This window comes from Bos taurus, chromosome X, assembly GCF_002263795.3.
Source record: "Bos taurus isolate L1 Dominette 01449 registration number 42190680 breed Hereford chromosome X, ARS-UCD2.0, whole genome shotgun sequence".
NCBI lineage: Eukaryota > Metazoa > Chordata > Mammalia > Artiodactyla > Bovidae > Bos > Bos taurus.
The window spans coordinates 124873211-124891870 of record NC_037357.1 but is presented as its reverse complement, the minus strand read 5'-3'; the positions used below and the strand labels follow the sequence as shown (position 1 = coordinate 124891870).

The 18660-nt window shown below is 37.1% G+C and overlaps 1 protein-coding gene across 3 annotated transcripts in view; it reads left to right on the top strand.

The window, feature by feature from the left end:
* CDKL5 (cyclin dependent kinase like 5) overlaps nucleotides 1-18660 on the top strand; it is a 178646-nt gene that overhangs the window by 109206 nt on the left and 50780 nt on the right. For all 3 annotated transcript variants that reach the window (XM_024988495.1, XM_059883891.1, XM_059883892.1), the window contains 2 exons: nucleotides 6096-6141; nucleotides 16539-16675. In XM_024988495.1, the coding sequence (XP_024844263.1) occupies nucleotides 6096-6141; nucleotides 16539-16675 (183 nt within the window). The remainder of the gene's footprint in view (nucleotides 1-6095; nucleotides 6142-16538; nucleotides 16676-18660) is intronic.

Here is an 18660-nt window from a genome sequence, read left to right as displayed (position 1 = left end):
TGGTACATACCAACTTTAGGATGGCAGTTACCTCTGGGGAGAGAAGGAATGGGCATGAACAAAGATTTATGATATTTCACATTTCAGAAAGAGAGCAAAGCAAATTAAACCAACATATTATAAAATTAAATCTCAAAGTGGAATACATTTTTTCTTTATATTTACATGATCAATTGTTTTAAACTTCTGTGGCATATCATATAACATTCACTGTACTTCTTTTGTCAAAAATTTTTGCTTACTGTCATGCATTATTACACACTAGGATGTAAACATTTGTACAAATGAGATACTTCACTTACTCACTCATGTTAAACTTAGGATGCCATATTAAAAAAAAAAAAAACACATAAAGTTGGGGCCCAACAGACAGTTCTTAGCTGACTAAAATACATACCTGAGTATTAATCTTTCTTGATTACGTCTGAAATACTTAAATTTAGTAGTCAATCTAACTTTTAGTATTGGCAGACTATGGTAGTTTATACATATTAAAAATAAATACAAGTCAAGGAAAGATCTCTGAAGGATTCCTTGGAGAACAGTCTGATTTTTATCATTGCATATCCTGGATAATGTTTTGTATTTCTGTTAAATGCTCCATTGTATGTACTTGCCATGGAATGTATCCTATGCATGAATTTACTCCCATTTTATAATTTTGCTCATAATGTAAAAGTAACAAGTAATTTGTCTAAGTTAAGATTCTGTGAAATAAAAGTCTGAATATAGATAAAGATGGAAATATATGAAATATTTGCACATACTTTCAGGTGTATAAATATTATAACAGACTTTAGAAAACTATTTGAAAAGTTTTGTTGCTGCTAGCATTTTGAGAAAATACAGAAGAGAAATAAGCATACCTCCCTAGAAGTGAGAGAGTGAGCGTGTGTGTGTGTGTTTCAGAATATATCCTTTTCAACAATAGAATTTATATATATGATTGGCAGTGGCAAATAGCATTGCCATAGATGAGAAATGGCCTCCAGAATCAATCTTCCTAGGTTTAAAATTTTAGCCTTATTACTTCTCAGTTGTATGATCTTGGGGCAAATTATGGCACCTCCTAAAATTTAGTACATTTTCATCTGTACAATGAACATGATGGTAAGATTCTCTTCAGAGAATCTTGATTTAATTTGAAAATTAGATGAGTTAATACATGGGAAACACAGGGCCTGGCACAAAAGTTCTTAAGAATAGTAAAATAAAGCTGACTTTTTTTAGTTACCATATCTGTCTATAAGGTGATAATATTTATGTTTATAGGATTTTGCTTCTGCTGAAGGATCACATCAGTGTTTGAAAGCACTTAGTGTGGTCTTTGCATACCAAATACAGAGTGAAATATTTTAAAATACTTGTCAAGTTGTAATTTCTCCCAAGGAAGGGCTTCCTCAGAGAATAGAGAATGAATTGTAGAGTATACCTTTGGAATGGTTTAATCCATGGATAGCAGAGTAAAATAAAATCATTCGTTTTTTCTGTTCTGTTTCATAATGCATGTTGGGTATTTTAAACTAGAGCAAAACATTTAAAACGATGACTCCTGCTACTTCCTTATAACTGTATGATTGGTTTAGAGAATTTACTGTTCCAAAGCATAATTAAATCAAGTTATGTAACTGCATTTAAAATAACTTAGTAAATTTATGATTGTTAATACCAATCAGTTACTTTGCCAACATCTTAAGAAGGGACAGTTGATTCTGGGAATAAACCAATGACTCAGGAGCTTTAGACAGTCAGCAGCAGAAGTGAGTTTTGATTACAAATTTCTGTGTTCAGTATGGTTGTTGACTGATGGATGCATGGTTTTTATGGGGTGGAGGATCATGAAAATACAGGAAGAAATATAAGCGCTAGAGGTATTTTTTTTATTTGTTACTACTTTAAAATTTTATTTTTCATTCTCTTTTTTTCAATTGTGGAAATTTATTCTGGAAAATGTTAAATGCCTTCATTTAGCTTGTTCACTCATGAAGATACTAGTACAATTCAGGAACCTCTTATCTTTCTGCATTCCAAAGTAATACAATTTCAATTTTGAGACAAAATTAAGGGTGAGGCATGGAATGATCATTAGTGTTTACTTACATATTTTATGATATCCTTAGTTTGTTGTTTAAAATATGAGCTCTTAAGTAACTCCTAATTTTAAACAAATAAGATGTTGAAACAAGTAGCAGATTATGCCTATCTTACTAACTATACAGCTGGTGACATTCTCTTGCAGATGTTGTGGGGGCAATGGCTTGCTTTTTTTGAATAAATTGAATTTAAAATACAGTTCTTCAGAGTTTTCGCATATTTTTTCTTTGTCTACATCTATGTTATATGTAACATCTCAAGGTGATGGCATGAAGATATTTAAAAACAAAACCATAAACTTGTAAAAGTTCTGTAAATTAAGAAACTAAACATCAAAGATCATTAGCAAAGTCCAGGAAGATTGTTTGAAAAATAGATTGTATCCTATTTTCTGAACCAGAATATGGCAAAGTATCCAAAAGGAATAGGAAAAGACTTGGATCATCATCAGCATCTATATTGCCAGTCTTTTCCACATCAGCATCTATATTGCCAGATCTTTTCCGAGACAAAATGCCTCAAATACAGAAGGGCAAGAGGTAGAGATGGATTTGAAGCAGCATTTTTGTATCCTAGGATGCACAGACCCCATGACAAGGTGTGGTGAAGGTGAATTAGTGGGAGTAGGATGTGCTAGGAAGTGTGGGCTCAGCAAACAGCTTATTCAGAGAACTTTGTCCAGGTGGCCCAGCCTCAGACCAGCCAACCCAACACGAAGAATGTTTACTAAGAATCCAGGTTTCAAACTGGGCTCGGGTACATCAATCTGCCTTTGAAATGCAGGTTGCTAAAAAGTCCAATTACCTCTTTTGCTGCCTGACACCAAGCCTGGCGGATCTCTTCCTGTCTTAGTGAGGATGAGTTATAAGTGGGAGTGAGGGTGTGGCTTATGAAAAGTCATGAATAGATAAAATACTGCTCTGAAGATTTAAGAGCAACATATAGTTCTGAAGATAATGTTTTTGGTAACAAGCAGGTGAAGTTGTCTCCTAAAGGAGAGCCAGGAGGGTATGGCCTCTATCATGGCAACGAGCTGACATGAGGCAAAAAGTGCAGACGGCTGAAATAAGGACCCATGAGAAATCCAAAAGGAAGGAAAGAAAAGAACAAAACTGATAGGTCAGTTTTGATTAATTCACTCATGAAATAGTCATTCATGAAATATTTATTGAAAACCTACTATGTGCCTGCCATTCTAGACACTTAGGATGTAATAATGAATGAAACACATAAAACAATTACGAAAAGTTCAGCCTTAAAGTTACAAGGTTTCTAATGGAAACTTTAGACATACAGGAGTAGAAACAATATTTAAGGTTGCTAGAAGAAAACTTTTCTAAGTTCTTTTATTTCCAGGTAATATTAGTTCAGAAACAAACCTCTGATCTCATTGGTACCTAAAGATTTTTTAATGATTGTATTTAGTGTTGGCTGTGGTTGTAGAGTGGGTTCTCATGCTGCTGAAAGGAACTGTAAAATTATATATTTTTGGATATATCAGTTCATACCCCTTGACCTATCAGTTACAGAATTATCAGTTACAGAATTTGCTTTATGGAAATGAAGATGCAGATGAAGTGTGTTCATTAGTAGACTGGTAAAATAACCATCTATTAAAGACAGTGGTTTTAAAAAGTATTTAATGACAGGTCAGAATATTCCATGTACAATATCAAGTGAATTAAAAGCAACATACAACACAGTATATGTGTGCTCAGGTTCTTCCAATTTGAGAAAATTTTACTGGAAGAAAATATTATCAAGTATTATTAGGAAGGGTTATATAGTTTTTTAATTTCTTTTTATACTCTTATATCCCTTTATATTCTTTTATATGAGTTCATATTAGTTTTATAAGTAGTATGAATAAAAATGTTAAATTTTCCAGCATCTTCTCTTAATTGTGTGTGTTTTCCACCATACATTGAATTGACTGTATGTAGAAAACTTCCATCCGTTTGACTTTGTTCTGTAAGTAAATAGAAAACCCATATTGAGAGAGTGTGTGTGTGTGTGTGTGTGTGTGTTGAGTCGAAAGAGGATTTTCGTGGTATTGATGAAAGAATAAATAAAGGAATAAACATTTCATTTTATTTGACCCTCCCCCCCGCCTTCAGGCAACTGTTTTATACTGTAAATTCTATTTATGAGATTGCCAGGGGGAAAGTCTGATGAATTTCTTTTTTCAAGATGGTGGCAGTCATAAATTTAAATATGTAGTCATATCAGTGGGCAGTTTTGAACTAAGCAAGACCTTTTATAAAATCAAACAAAGCTTTGACACTTAGGACGCAACAAAAAAATGTCCACTATAGGATGAAATGCTACATACACTCAGTTGAAATGTGGGCAGTTGGGCTCTCTTCCTGGATGCCATCCTGCTGCCCCTTCTTTGTGCTGTGAGCAGTTTTCTTGATAGGGTTTTGTACTTTCCCTTAGACTGTAGGTGGGTTGCTAGCTGGAGCCATTTGAAAAGGAGCAGGGTAAAAAAACAATGTTGGTGTATTAAGAGAGAGTAGCATACCTAGCAGAGTTACCTGGTACCTCTGTTAATATTCTAGGTGATCATCCTCCACATCACTTTTGACTTTGCAGTTTTCTTTCTCAATAATGAAACCAGGTAACAGAAAGTACCTGGACAGCTGAGTTTAAATCAGAAGGTCTGCCGATATACAAATAAATTGTATCCCCAGAGCTCTCTGTACTTTACATTCTGTTTCTCCCGTTAAAAAAAACAAAAACATAATAACCTTAATAAGAATCTTTTTCCTCAGTAGCCTATAGCACTTTCAGATAATTTTCCCCCTGTAACACAAATATGAAAGCTGGTATTTTCTACTATTTTCAACAGGCAGGTGAGAAACAGGGTTTGATGTACAGACGTGGTTATGACTCAGGGTTTATCTTTCACCATAACGGTCACTTTTAAAAAATTTATTTTTTTCTCCCTACTTTTATGATTCCCTTTGCTTTTATAAGGAACGTAGGAGAAAAGCATGTATTTTGGATAAGTTAATGATTTTGTACCCTTCTGGTTATTACCTTATATTGTGTCTGTTTTTGTTTTGATGCAGGGACAAAGTTTTATAAAAGGTTTGCTCTTACAGATCTGAAAGTATCCCTACTTGGAGTAGAAAAGAGCAGGCCTTAATTATCCAGAAGACCTTTTTATATGACATGTTGACTTTGAAGAATCTATATGTTATTTTGCCAAAAGCTTTTTTATTCCTTTTATAGGCTAGAATATTAGACATGAAATATTTAGCGTAGTTATACTTAATCCTTAACATTTCCATTTACTTTCTAGCCTTTTTCTTCTCTTCCAGCCAAAAAAAAAAAAAAAACAAACAAAAGAACTTGTGATGTTTCAGTTGAAAGTAGGGTTCTTCTCACCAACTACTTCTGTTAATTCAGGAGGGCTAAATAAAGGCAGGGGGACGTTAATGATTGGTATTTGGTGGCAAATATTTATCCACTTCGGATTTGAAATGGGTGTTAATGGGGAGGAGCTGGTGAATAACTAGATAGGTTAGGAAGATAGGTTTGTTAGGAAGAGATAAGTGAAAGGAGGAGACTTGGAAGAGGTATTCTGCTACCAGCAGCTACCAAGTATTATAGAAGTTTTTTCTCTGATATAAGAAACCCAATTAAATGCGTCCCTGGGTTTCAGAGGGCCATATAGATGTTGTCTATTGTCATCCATCCTGCTACTTTTGCGTTGCCTCAAGACATTGGCACTGCTGGTTCATCCATGTTCAGCCAGATAAGCCCTTGGTCCCCTAGCCTCTTCCCATTCTCCTTTTCCTTCCCTGACAATGCCTGCAGGGTAGTAAGAAAGACAGTTTTGGAACTGAGAAATGAGGGACTGAGGACAAGGAGGATTTATTTTTTATTCTCTAAGTTCTTGCTACTCTGTTTCAGAATATACCTCCAGACAGTTGGGATTCCTAGTTTGAAAAACACTAGAGAATGACTTTTCTTCTGCCTCTTTTCCTTTGCAGGAAACGCATGAAATTGTGGCAATCAAGAAATTCAAGGACAGTGAAGGTATATATATATTTTTTTTCTTTCTGTATTTAGTTTTTGTGAATCGAATATGGAAGAGATGAGATCTAGCTGATTAGACTATGTTCCTTAGATTTTAGAGTCTCAATCTCAGAAAGTATAATAAATATATCTTATTGATCATCATGCTTTGCTTTGAAACATCTAGTTCCTCTTGTGTGAATATTTTCAAATCTCATGATATCAGAAAATTCAGTTTGTGTTTTAAAGAGACAGCATTGGAAATCTTGCTTCAAATGCTGGACAGAAGATGTGCTATTTACACTGTTTCCACATACTAACAGTTTAAAATGAGAAAACTTATTTGAAGTAAATACTTCCTGGGTTCATCCAAGTAGTGAGTGCTGTGTTAAAGGCTCTGGTATTGGTTACTGTGATCTCCTAGTTAGATAGAAATACAAAGATAAGTAGTATGTAGACAGTACAGAGGGAATGGTTTTATATTTAGAATAACTCATTGGGAAAAGAAAAGCTTTTCAAGAAGAAATACCATACTTGGAAGCTTTGGTCACATAGAGACCATTTCAAATGGAGTATTAAATTTGCCTTATACCGGGCAAGGTTTAAAATAAAATATTAACAACAACAAAAATAGTGTACCCAGTGAAAGTAATGTACAGGAGAAAAAATAAAGCATTTCAGTAGGCCATTAGGTTTTAAATCAAGACTATTATTGGCCATACAAATACAGCCAAGTAGTAAAACTGACTCCAAAGACAGACGTGGCCTCTAAGAAGATCCAGGTAGCATTTTTTTCAGTTTTTTTTTTTTTGACAGAGACTCCAAGCAGAAATATTTTTTACCTCCTAACACAGTGTTCTCATACATAATATCATATGTATATAACTGAAGGAAAAGTTTCACAAGGTTATTTTACTAATGTGAGGTTCTTTATTTTCTGTTCTTTCTTGCTCATATAAATTCATACAAGTACCTATTTTGGCATCAAATATTTTGATTCACAGCCTGCCATTTGAAAACTAGTGCTACAGGAGTGAAAGATCCCACCATAACATCAACCGATCATATCTAGTTGGAAGCGTGACAATAGCATTCATAGCCTACCTTCATCAGCACACAGCGACTGTGTACTGTCAGATACCAGCCTCTGTATTTGTGAACATTCACCACCCCTACCTTAGAGACTTAGCAAACATTAAATAACAAATGGGCCTCACTAACAATTCCTAGGGTAGAGACAGTAGTATTTGATGTAACCCAGCTCTGATGTGCTGGTTATGTGGAGCACATGCACGTCAGCTGGGAATTTTAGCCTTGTCTTGGCAGCCTTAAAGAGTAGGCCAAAAAAAAAAAAAAAAAGTACTTTAGCTAATTCTTTAAAAACAAAACCCAAAAAAGCCCTACTTCAAATGATATACCTGTAGTCTAATAGGAAGCAATAGCCCCAGGCCAACCCACTAGGAGACCATTGGAAGTGAGCTCTTTGAGCAGTGGCTTTGGGTTAACCACAGGTGGCCAGGAGACAAATGGTGTTCTACTAAAAAGAGTGGCTGCAACAGTAGATCAAAGCATAACCTTTGCCTGCATATAAAAACTTCTGACTGTGCATTCATCTTGTAAGGCACATTGTCGACCATCAGTTACCACCAGAAATAATGTGTCATCAAATTTTTGAAAAGCAGTGCAATCTAGGCCACATATGTCATTGCTTTTAAAAAAATAAATACCCAATTCTTTATAACCTCTATCCTATAGAATACCAATTCTTAGCTTCAATTAAGTGATATATTTGACCCCACATTAGAGTACCTTCAGATTGGCAATCAGTAGTGTATCTGTTGAAATTCATTGAGCACTGGGGACTTCCTTTGCAGTCCAGTGGTTAAGACTCTGCACTTCTACTGCAGGGGCATTGGGTTTGATCCGTGGTCAGAGAACTAACAGCACCATGCTGGATGGTGTTGCCAAAAAAAAAAAAATTCCACTGAGTACTGAACCAGGTGCTGTAAGATCAATGAAGGTAAATCAGGTCTGGATAATTTCAAGAAGTTTCTGATCAATTAGAATTAAGACCTGTAAATAAAAAGCAGTAAAAGAGTAGAAAGCAGTCAGTGCCTGAATCACTTTGCATAATTTTGAGGTGAGAGAGATTGTTTCTAGTTGTGGCATCCCAGGACTGTATTGGTAGTCTAAACATGGGAAACATTTGATCAGCTCTTATTTCACTGAGCTGACAAAACACGAATCCACTCTGCCCTCATCTCTGCTGGGCCATTATCAGTTACTATACCTCAGAAGCATGCAGCCCCATCACTTACCACCTTGCACCTGGACACTTTGTAGGCATGCCTGTACATACTTCTGGAGGGATACTTCCTAAATATTTCAGTGATAGAATATGAAAATGTATCCAATTATTCCTAACTTCTCAGTTCCAGGCCTATCCTAGGCACACTTTCCTATTATTTCCAGTTCTCCCTGGGAGACCTAACACAATCTTTTCTGTCTTTACCCTTTTCCTCCTGCCAGAGTATTACTGTGCTTAATGGAAAGCAAGGGAACATGTGCAGTTAATACCCTTTTGGAGTGTGAAGTGTACATAGATAGTCTAGTGTTGGTGAGGATGTCCATTCAACCCCTATGTAAACCACTTAATTCTGTATCAGTTTATCATCTTAAATTTTAGTCAAGCTAATTATAATTAAAAATATTGTTTCATAATATTGCCCTTATTGTCATATAGCTCCCATGAGTTTCCTTTATTAGTTATCCTGAATATATTCTTTTGATATTGTCATACTGACTTTTCTAAATCCAGTATTTAAAAATCTTTGTGAAGGTAATGAAATAATTTTGCAAAAACATTGTTAAACTGAAATGGGATCTGAACTTGGTCTGACCCACATTCAAGCTAATCAAGTATTCTCATGCTGATGGTATCAAGGAATATTTTTTGAGTATATATATTATCTTCTGTTAGCTTTAAAAGATTATGATAATGTCCTATTTTCTTGTTAAATTCATATGTATCCACAAATTTACATTAACCATTTTTTGAGCATCATTTTAAGGTAGACTGCTGTTTAGTTCAAGAAGTCGTTATTATCCTAGATTATTATTTAAAAGGGAAACCAAAATTTTATAGTAAATAAAAAGTTAAATTGAGAGTTTTAAGTTGAAAAAAAGTAATTAAAATTATGAAAATAAATTTACTTTATCTTATAGTTAACACAATTTAGATTATAATAACAACTATGTACTATTTCTTAGAGAAAAGAATCAAGTATTATCTTTTGGCGGGGTGGGGCAATTTTTACAGTAAAACTATAGGCTAGGTCAATGAATGACTTTCACAATAAAAAGGTCATTAAAAGTATACAAAAGGTTTTGTCACTTCTTTTTCAGTATGTTCCTGTTTTTTTTTTTTTTTTTCTTGTCTTCATCCTTGTCAGTTTTTTTTTTTTTTTTTTTTCTCTCTTTCCAGTTAACTGGTATAACTCCATCAGGTCATTTATCAGTGTCTTTGCTATGATTTTCCCTGAAAAACTTTGACACACTGGTGGGAATTAAAAACCCCTGTTAAAAGAAAGGAATGCTTGAGTGAATACATTTTTATTTGAGATCCTTTCATTTGTTAATATTTTCTATTTTGATGACTTTTGTTTCTTTATTCATCATCATAAATGTGGAGTCTCAGATAATGAATTCTTGATGATAACCCTGAATGATAGTATTATAAATTTGTCTATTAATATAAGTTTCCACAGAGAAACACTTACCTAATAAATACCTAACCAACCAGAAGTCTCCATAGAATTAATTCTACTCAGTATGTATTTGTATTTTTCTGAGAAAAGAAAAATTATCAGAGACCAAAAAGATACTAGAGATTATTTAGTTAAAAGGTACATTTCAGGCTATGTATAATGATAAATTGAGGCTAATCCTCCTACCCTTCCTATAATTCCAATCTTGTACATTGAGATTTGATATTCAGATGATAATCTTCTATCACTTTTGGATCAGCATTCTCTTATATGCCAGTGTCTACCATGCTCAATTCTTTAAATAATCCAAGAGCACTAATTTAGATAGCTTTGGACCAGCAAGAATTACAAACCCTGTTCAACCTTTAATTAAAGAAGTCCTGTGGTCTAAAACTTATTTTTGACAAACTTTTGAATCATCTGATGTGATAGTACCTTTTGTTTATTCGAACTTTTCAGCCCTTCCTGAATGTACGGGTGATAGGGTGAGGAGAGATCCTCCTCACTTGTCATTGGGCCTCCATACATGACAAGGAGGCTGACTTTGAGGGAGTTGTGTAGTAGTCAATGGTTAAGATAGAATTTAGGCTGTGTCTTTGCTTTTCTATCAAAATTGCTTGCATTTCATATCTTGCTCCTGTTTATGGTTTCTATAGATAAATATTTTACCTTGGAATGGACATAGTTGTTCTTAATCATAAGAAAATGTTTAATTGATCATTCTTTCCTCCAGTTTATGTCATCCTTATTTTTACTCAGACACTGGAAAGTTTTATTCTGATCTCAGAATCAAGGGAACTCTGGTCTCTTACTTTGTATACTTGTACAAAACAAGGGTTCATAATCTTTAAATTCAAGAATCTGATTTCTGTGTAAGAGAGGCCTTGAGACAGACTTTCCAACCCTTGGTTAAACAGATGAATGAGTTCACTAAGTTTGAGCTAGTCATGATTTCACCACACTTATTTTTAATGACCAAAATGGATCTCTTTCAAACTTCAGGGATTCTTCTTGAATTTGGTGAACATTTTGCACCTTTCATGTTTTAATCCATTTCCATTGTGCTTTATCTGGCCTTCATCTCTGAAGATTTAAGAGTTCTCATCATTTTTGGTATATATGACAGCAGCACCACCATTTAAACCCCTCTGGCCATTTTTCTTGCCTCCTGTTGATGTTCCCTCTTCAGTCAGGGCATCCAGACTCAAAAATGGCACCGTTATGGTTTTGTACCATGATGGCTTGACTTTTCCCCACAGAGTACGTGTTTAAAGTCCATTTTGGGGTGCCTCTTTGGCTATACAAAAGTGTCAAGTTTGTGATTTCATAAAGTAGGTTATAGTTATTTCTGGACTTCTTTTCAAAGCCCACAGTTCTTTAAAAATAGGGTTACAGAAGAGTTTCTGCTCATCTTTGGATTTTTCTCTTTTCATCATTTATCTTTGCATTTCTTTCGCTCCTGTGATCTTTCTTCTTAAAAATTGTTTTCTTTTACTTTGTATCTCCCTCCTTGATTTTTATGTATGTTAACTTTCAGCCTTGCTGGCAAGGTTAGAAATAGGTTAGTTAGTTAGTTTTTTTTTTTTTAATGTCCTTTTTCTGACCCTACTGTTTAGTCATCACTCAGTAGAATTTCAGAGAAGGCAATGGCACCCCACTCCAGTACTCTTGCCTGGAAAATTCCATGGACGGAGGAGCCTGGTAGGCTGCAGTCCATGGGGTCACAAAGAGTCGGACACGACTGAGTGACTTCACTTTCACTCTTCACTTTCATGCATTGGAGAAGGAAATGGCACCCCACTCCAGTATTCTTGCCTGGAGAATCCCAGGGACGGGGAAGCCTGGTGGGCTGCTGTCTATGGGGTCGCACACAGTCGGACACAACTGAAGCGATTTAGCAGCAGCAGCAGCAGCAGAATTTACAGAACTTTGTCAGAAGCACTACCTGTACTAAGCTAAACACCCTCCATGGTAATTGATGTCCAGGTCTATCAGCATGCATATAAGCAGGAATCACATGGAAGGGCCTTCAGCAGCATCTAGTAGAATGCTAATACTAGTTTACTGCTGAGGAACCACAGCTACTATTTGATTAACTGAGACTAAGACACAGACCCCAGGATCTTCACTGAGCTTTTCTTCCACTGACACTGTGCTGCTTTGCCATGTAATGAAGCAGAAACAGTCTAGGCCTGAATTTGGGTGTTACAACTCACTCTCCAAAGCTCACCCACTGCCTTTACACCATGTCACCTCTGTCCCTGTGGTGTGACATTCCCTTCACTTGCCCTGAGAAAGTTATTATTTCTAGACTTGGTTTCTTCATTTGTGAACTGGAGTGAAAGTGAAAGTGAAGTCGCTCAGTCATGTCTGACTCTTTGTGACCCCATGGACTGTAGCCTGTCAGGCTCCTCCGTCCATGGGATTTTCCAGGCAAGAGTGCTGGAGTGGATTGCCATTTCCTTCTCCAGGGGATCTTCCCGACCAGGAATCAAACCCCTGTCTCCTGCATTGCAGGCAGATGCTTTACCATCTGAGCCACCAGGGAAGTCACAGAGACGGTAAAGCATCTGCCTGTAATGCGGGAGACCCGGGTTGGATCCCTAGGTTGGGAAGTTCCCCTGGAGAAGGAAATGGCAACCCACTCCAGTATTCTTGCCTGGAGAATTCCATGGGTAGAGGTGGCCTGGTGGGCTACAGTCCGTAGGGTTGCAAAGAGTCAGATGTGACACACACACACACACACACACACACACACACACACACACAGCCTAAATAAAAAGCCATGAGATTATTTCAACTGGAAGGCAGGGGGTGTTGTGCCCACTTCAGTAGGCTATGCATCTACCTTTAAAAATCTGCCTTACTCAACAGCTTTGCTACTTTCTGAACCTCTGAGGAGAGAAGCATGTATAAGTGGAATGTACATTCCTTTTCCCCATCATCTAATCATTTAGTGCCACAATTTTCATCATAAAGTACATGGAGTAGGCCAGGAACCTTTAAAAGTACTCATAGGAACAAGAATAATGGAATTTCCAGATAATGAAGAGTGTGCATTTTTACTTTCACTTACAGAATTAATAACTCTACTTTCTTCCTGTTCCCATTCATTACAATCTTAGTGCTAAAGTGCTTACCTCAACTTTTAATAACTGAGTGGCATAAATTAGAAGAGCCTTCACTTCCTAAACAAGATGAGCTGCTTAAATGAGGTGGCTCTGCATACTAAGTGATTTTGTGACCTTCTTTTTGATGATTTGTTTTTCTTTTCTCTTTAGCCGTTGTTTAGCAAAGTTAGTATAGATTCAAATAATAAATATATATGTAACAAAGTACCAAAATTCAGTGGAGTTTAGGCACATAATCAATGAGATCTTAATGAAAAGAAATCATGGATTATTAGATTTGGGAAAGGCCATGGGACTTTTTAGGATACTGTGTGGGTGTGGAGGAGTGTCCATTTAGTTATTTTATGAATGAAAAGTTAAATGGCTTGCCCAGAGTCACATGTTACATTGTTAGTTGGTTAAAAGGGTCCAAAATCTAGGTCTCCTGGATCCTACTTCAGTGTTCCTTCTATGACAGCCATGCTGCTTTGGCCATTTGGCTTTATCTGTTAGCAAAGTGAAACTGCCACAAGTTGGTAATGATACAAAGGTACCTGTTTTTCAGTGCCAAGAATTCCCCAAGCTTTTGATTAGAAAAAGTATACCAGCTTTATTTACCTTTTACTTTGTGGCACCATTTATTTGTAACCAGCTCCAGCATAGCTTAGGGATGTTCTAATAACCAAATATATATGTGTTCTTGACCCTCGGTGCTGTCAGTTTTCTGCAGTCTTCATTTTTCATAATCACATATTGTAGACTACTAGGGGCAGAGGTAAAATAAATAGGGAAAATAAATTCAGTTTGTCTTACTGTCTGAAAAATGGCCCTTTCAAAGTTCTAGAGAAAGAAGCTTGAAAACACTGTCCTCAAAACCAGGAAGGCAAAGTGCCTTTTGTTTGATATCATATTGCTGCTTCCCATGTTTTATGGGAATAAGAGCTAGCCACATATGGGCAAAGATTTCCTCGTAGCACCATCAAAAGCATTTGTGTAGGAAGTATTTATTGATCTCCTCTGTACCAGGTCCAGTCCTAGGTGGTTGGGTGTGTATTATTGAATACCAAGCAGAACTTAGACCCGTCGTCCTAGAGCTCTTGGATTAGCAACGGTGGCCACATAGATGGTAAACCAGTAAGCAAACAAATACATCAGTAAAGATGGTGGGAAGGTTTGTGAATGAAAAGTCAGAGTACTGAGATGAGGACTAATGGGGATGGAGGCTTGCTTTGGCTGAGTGATCGAGTGACATTTAAACTAAAGCCTGAAGGAGCTAGCCCTGTAAAGAGTCTGGTAGTGTAATGAGGGTTCTCAGCAGAGGGAATAAGCTCAAAGGCCCTAAGGTTAAAAAATGAAGTTTGGGGCTCTTTTGGGAACCGAAAGACTAACATAAAGGTAGGGAGAGAAGGGCATGAGATGAGGGTGGAAACGCAGACAAGATCAGGTCATGAGTAGTATAGTTGTCTCTTGCTGAATTACTTCCTTATTAGAAGACCATCTATGTGGCAGTCTGTCTTAGAGATAGGTGGATTTTAGTTTGATTACCTCAACCTTGGGAGTAACTCAGATGGGACAGCAGAGAAACAGGTTGGCCTTCTTCATAAGACTGGAGGCATTTAGCCTCCCTAGTCTTTAGCACTTCTGACAGTTACAAAACACCAGTTCTCTGGCCCAGCCCTGGTTTGCAGAACAGCTGGACATCTGCCCCCACAAGCCTCTAAGCTACTTTGGAAAGTCCTCTAATCACGTCACATACATTGCCCCTACTGCCAGGTGGCCCCCTGTTTCATGCTCCGACATGGGCCCTCTGAGGACCTGGTTTCCAGTTAACCTCCCTGATGTGGGTGGATTGGTTTACTGTCTGTGCCACTGTCCGCCTTTGCTACTGCTGCTTCCTGCCTTCTGATAGGCAGAATTCCTGTTCCAGGATTCTCCAGCAGTTTTCTTGAAGTAAGGAGAGTATTTCACTTGTGTAACCAGTTCACAAAGGAGCATTGACTTTGATTTAATTATAGTCTCTTTTCTTTAAACCGAGTTTGAAAGGCGGCGGGGTAGGGGAATTCTCTGGTGGTCCAGTGGTTATGACTTGGCATTTTCACTGCCAGCTCCTAGATTCAGTCCCTGGTCCAGGAACTAAGATCCTGAGCTGTGTGGGGTGACCATAATCTCAGAGGTACTGCTGGCCCTGCATTTAGGATCTCCCTTCCCTCTTTGGTCCCATTTAGGGTCTTTTCTATAGTGTACTTTGCTTAGGAAACATTTCTTTCTTGAAGGCATCTTCATCTTTCTCATCTCTGTCCCTAACCCTATTTTCTTCCTTCCCAGACATGCCTGAATGTGAGGGTCACACAGCTTAGACTTTCAAGCTAGGATTCTGACCATTACCCAAAACCTTAGGGCCATATGTATTTTAGAATTCATAACTTTTAGATTTTAGAATGGAAATATGGCATGTCACCTTAGGATCCTGTGATCAGGTATTATTTCCAAAGCAAAATATAAGAATTATTTATACTAAGTAGGTTAAACAAAGACTTATAAGTGGTTTCATGTTAGTTCAGGTTTTGCTCCTAAAGAGATTTTCCTTAAAGTTAGGGAAAAAATATCAGTTTTTAGACTGATGTTTTTGGTTTTCAGAATGCTGATCAGGGATTAAGAACCTGTATCCTTCTTTGTATGTACATATGTAACTATGGCGGTTAGGATGTCCCAACTAGATCTAAAGCTATTATAAAAATTCCTTTAACATGAAATAGTACCTTACTTGCTCCCCTGCCAATTGATCCATTAGCGTTAATGTGACTTCTGTCCTTCCTCTGTGTCTGAGGGTTCACCATGAGTGGAGTTGATGATACGAAAGGGTATATTGGTTCAGCATAAGTTCTCCATTCCAGTACACTACACTACCTGGGGGTGGACAGATGGACATGCCACAGGAGGACAGCAGGAACTGGCAGCAGCCGCTGTTCAGAGAGATCAGTCACCCTTAGCGTTCCCTGCAGGCCGACTATGAGCTGCACTGTGGATACATGCAGGGCACGTGACCTCTGCTCACAGAGGTGACTCACATGCAGCCTGGGGAATAAAATGCTCTTTTAAGCCAAAGCTTTAGGCCCAACTTGAAAATTTCAATGGCTACAGATGCTGCATGGAAGCTCCAATCAAGTGATATGATTGATTCCTTTTTACCCTTTTATACTCTTCCTTCCTCTGTATGTAGTGGTAGGGTTAACACAACAGTGGATTCCTATGTCGTATCTGTAAGTCTGTTTTATGTATACACTTTGCAGTAAAGAGTACAGGAAAATACAAGCAGAAAGTTAGGTTCGTGCTGGTCAAGTAAGCCTTTTCTTCTATAAGTTTCTCATTCTTGATCCTTTCAACAAGAAAATCTGATATTTGATATTCCATCCTTGGACTTCTTATACAGAAGTACTCAAAGTGGAAAGTGAAATTGGTATGTTTTCAGTGTTCTTAGAATTTCCTGAATAGTGGTTTGAAAGCTTTAATTTTATTCTATTCACCATTGTTTACATTCTAGAAAATGAAGAAGTCAAGGAAACGACTTTACGAGAGCTTAAAATGCTTCGTACTCTCAAACAGGAAAACATTGTGGAGTTGAAGGAAGCCTTTCGTCGGAGGGGGAAATTGTACTTGGTGTTTGAGTATGTTGAAAAAGTAAGTCACTGACACAGTAGAGGTCTGCCTCATTCTTTTATTTAGCGCTGTTTCGGATGCTATTAAAATATTATTGTTGGATGTTACTTGTCATTGTGCTCTTAATCTGACTGTAAAAATGAAAGTATTACCCAGAGTCATTAGAAATCCTGAAAAAATATTGAAGGATTTTGTACGCTTTAACCATATAGAGATAATCTTAAATTTAAACAGTGTATTGATTTGGCTTCTGAAGTCTTAGACTCTATCTTCAACAAGTAATTTTTAGACTTCGTTTGTTTTAATTATACGTAAGCAAGGCCTCTGAGGGAGAGGTACATAAATTGACAGTGATGGTACAGGATGATAGAAGTATGTGTAAGATACTGCACAGGCACAGGGTGTCTGAATCAGACCTAGATGGCTCATGAGTGGGCTCATGAAGCAGCCTTTTTGAATTGCCAGTGTTGTAGCTTTATTTGAGGGAAGAAGATGTGCCAGGAGCCAGAAGGTAAAGCTTGAGGAGGTAGATGAGACCACAAGTAAGGAATTAGAAGCGTGGGAGAAAAGAAGAAAAAGCACATACTGTTCGAGTTGTCTCTGTACTTGCTTTAATATTTTTATAATTGTTCTTAACTCTTAGTGACAGTTTTAATCATATGACCTGAGGGGAAATGTCCAATGCCATAAACAATATTATATACCTATGAATTTCTTGAACAGCAACTGACTTACATCAGTTGGTTATTGTCAAGAACTGAAATAAGTGCTTTCACAAGAATAGAGTAAACTGGAGCCAGACAGACCTTTCAGAGGTTTCCTTACTGAGTAAATAGGTGGCTACTGCTGATTTCCTGTGTTCTTATCTAAAATTAAGACTGGAGAGGTTTATCTTTGCTTTAGGTTAAATCTCAGGTGCTTTCTGTGTCATAAATGACAGAGTATCACCACCAGCATTATCATCATGAAATGGAAAGCAGAGTTGCCAAGACAGCTAACCAGTAATATGGCTTTTCAATTAATTCAGCCTTTACAAATTATTTTTCTAATTAAATATATATGTATATAGTAATTTCATTACAAGCAAAACTTGAAAAAATATAAACTTTGTTGCCTTAAAACACTGTTTTATGTTGCTTTTCCAGAATCTGTTTAAAGGCTTCTTTTTTTGTGTTAATTTAGGCATTTTCCTAAGGGATCCTTCCCACTGGGGAAAAAAACCCTGAAATTTGATATTTTAAAAAAAGTAATAAAAAAGGATTGCTGTAGAATCAGATGCTTATTTTTTAGTTGTCAAAAATAATCATGTGGTCTACAATTTTGCTGCCAAATAATAAAATTCAGCCAGATCTATTTTAGTTATCTTTTTTATTTCTAATTCTACTCATGGTGATTGTTTACAATTTCGTATGAACAAACGGAGAAATCATCTATGTGTATCAGACAGTATGTAATGTCTGCAGTCTCTCTGCTGATAAGTGGCAGAGCTGCTACCAGAACTCCAGTCTTCTGACCTCTAAGCCTGGGATTCTTGTGCTGGCCTTACGGTTTTTCAGTTGAAGGTGACCATCACCCTCCCATCAGTAGCAGTGCCTAATGATTGACAGTGAGTCTCAAGAGGGCAAGTAGAAAGATGTTCTTAGGGGTAGGGAGTTGTAGCAGAGACACAAGATTACAGTGGCTTAAACAAAATAGAAGTTTCTGTCTCAAGTACGAATACAAAGGTAGATGGGTATGGTACCTCTGCTCTACAGCTGTAGGAGATCCCAGGTGGCTTCCGCCTTTATGGTCTGCCACCCCTCAGAAGTGGCCCTTGTCCTCAAGGTCAGGATGGAGCTTCAGCTATCACATCCCATTGGCCAGGACTTAGTTGCATAGCCATACTAGCTGCAAGGCAGAGGAAAATGTACTCTTCTTTCTGGGCATTTATGCATCTACCTATAAGATATATTGCTCTAGTAAGGGAAGAATGGATTTTGGGGGACATTTCTCTCTATAAGTGAGGA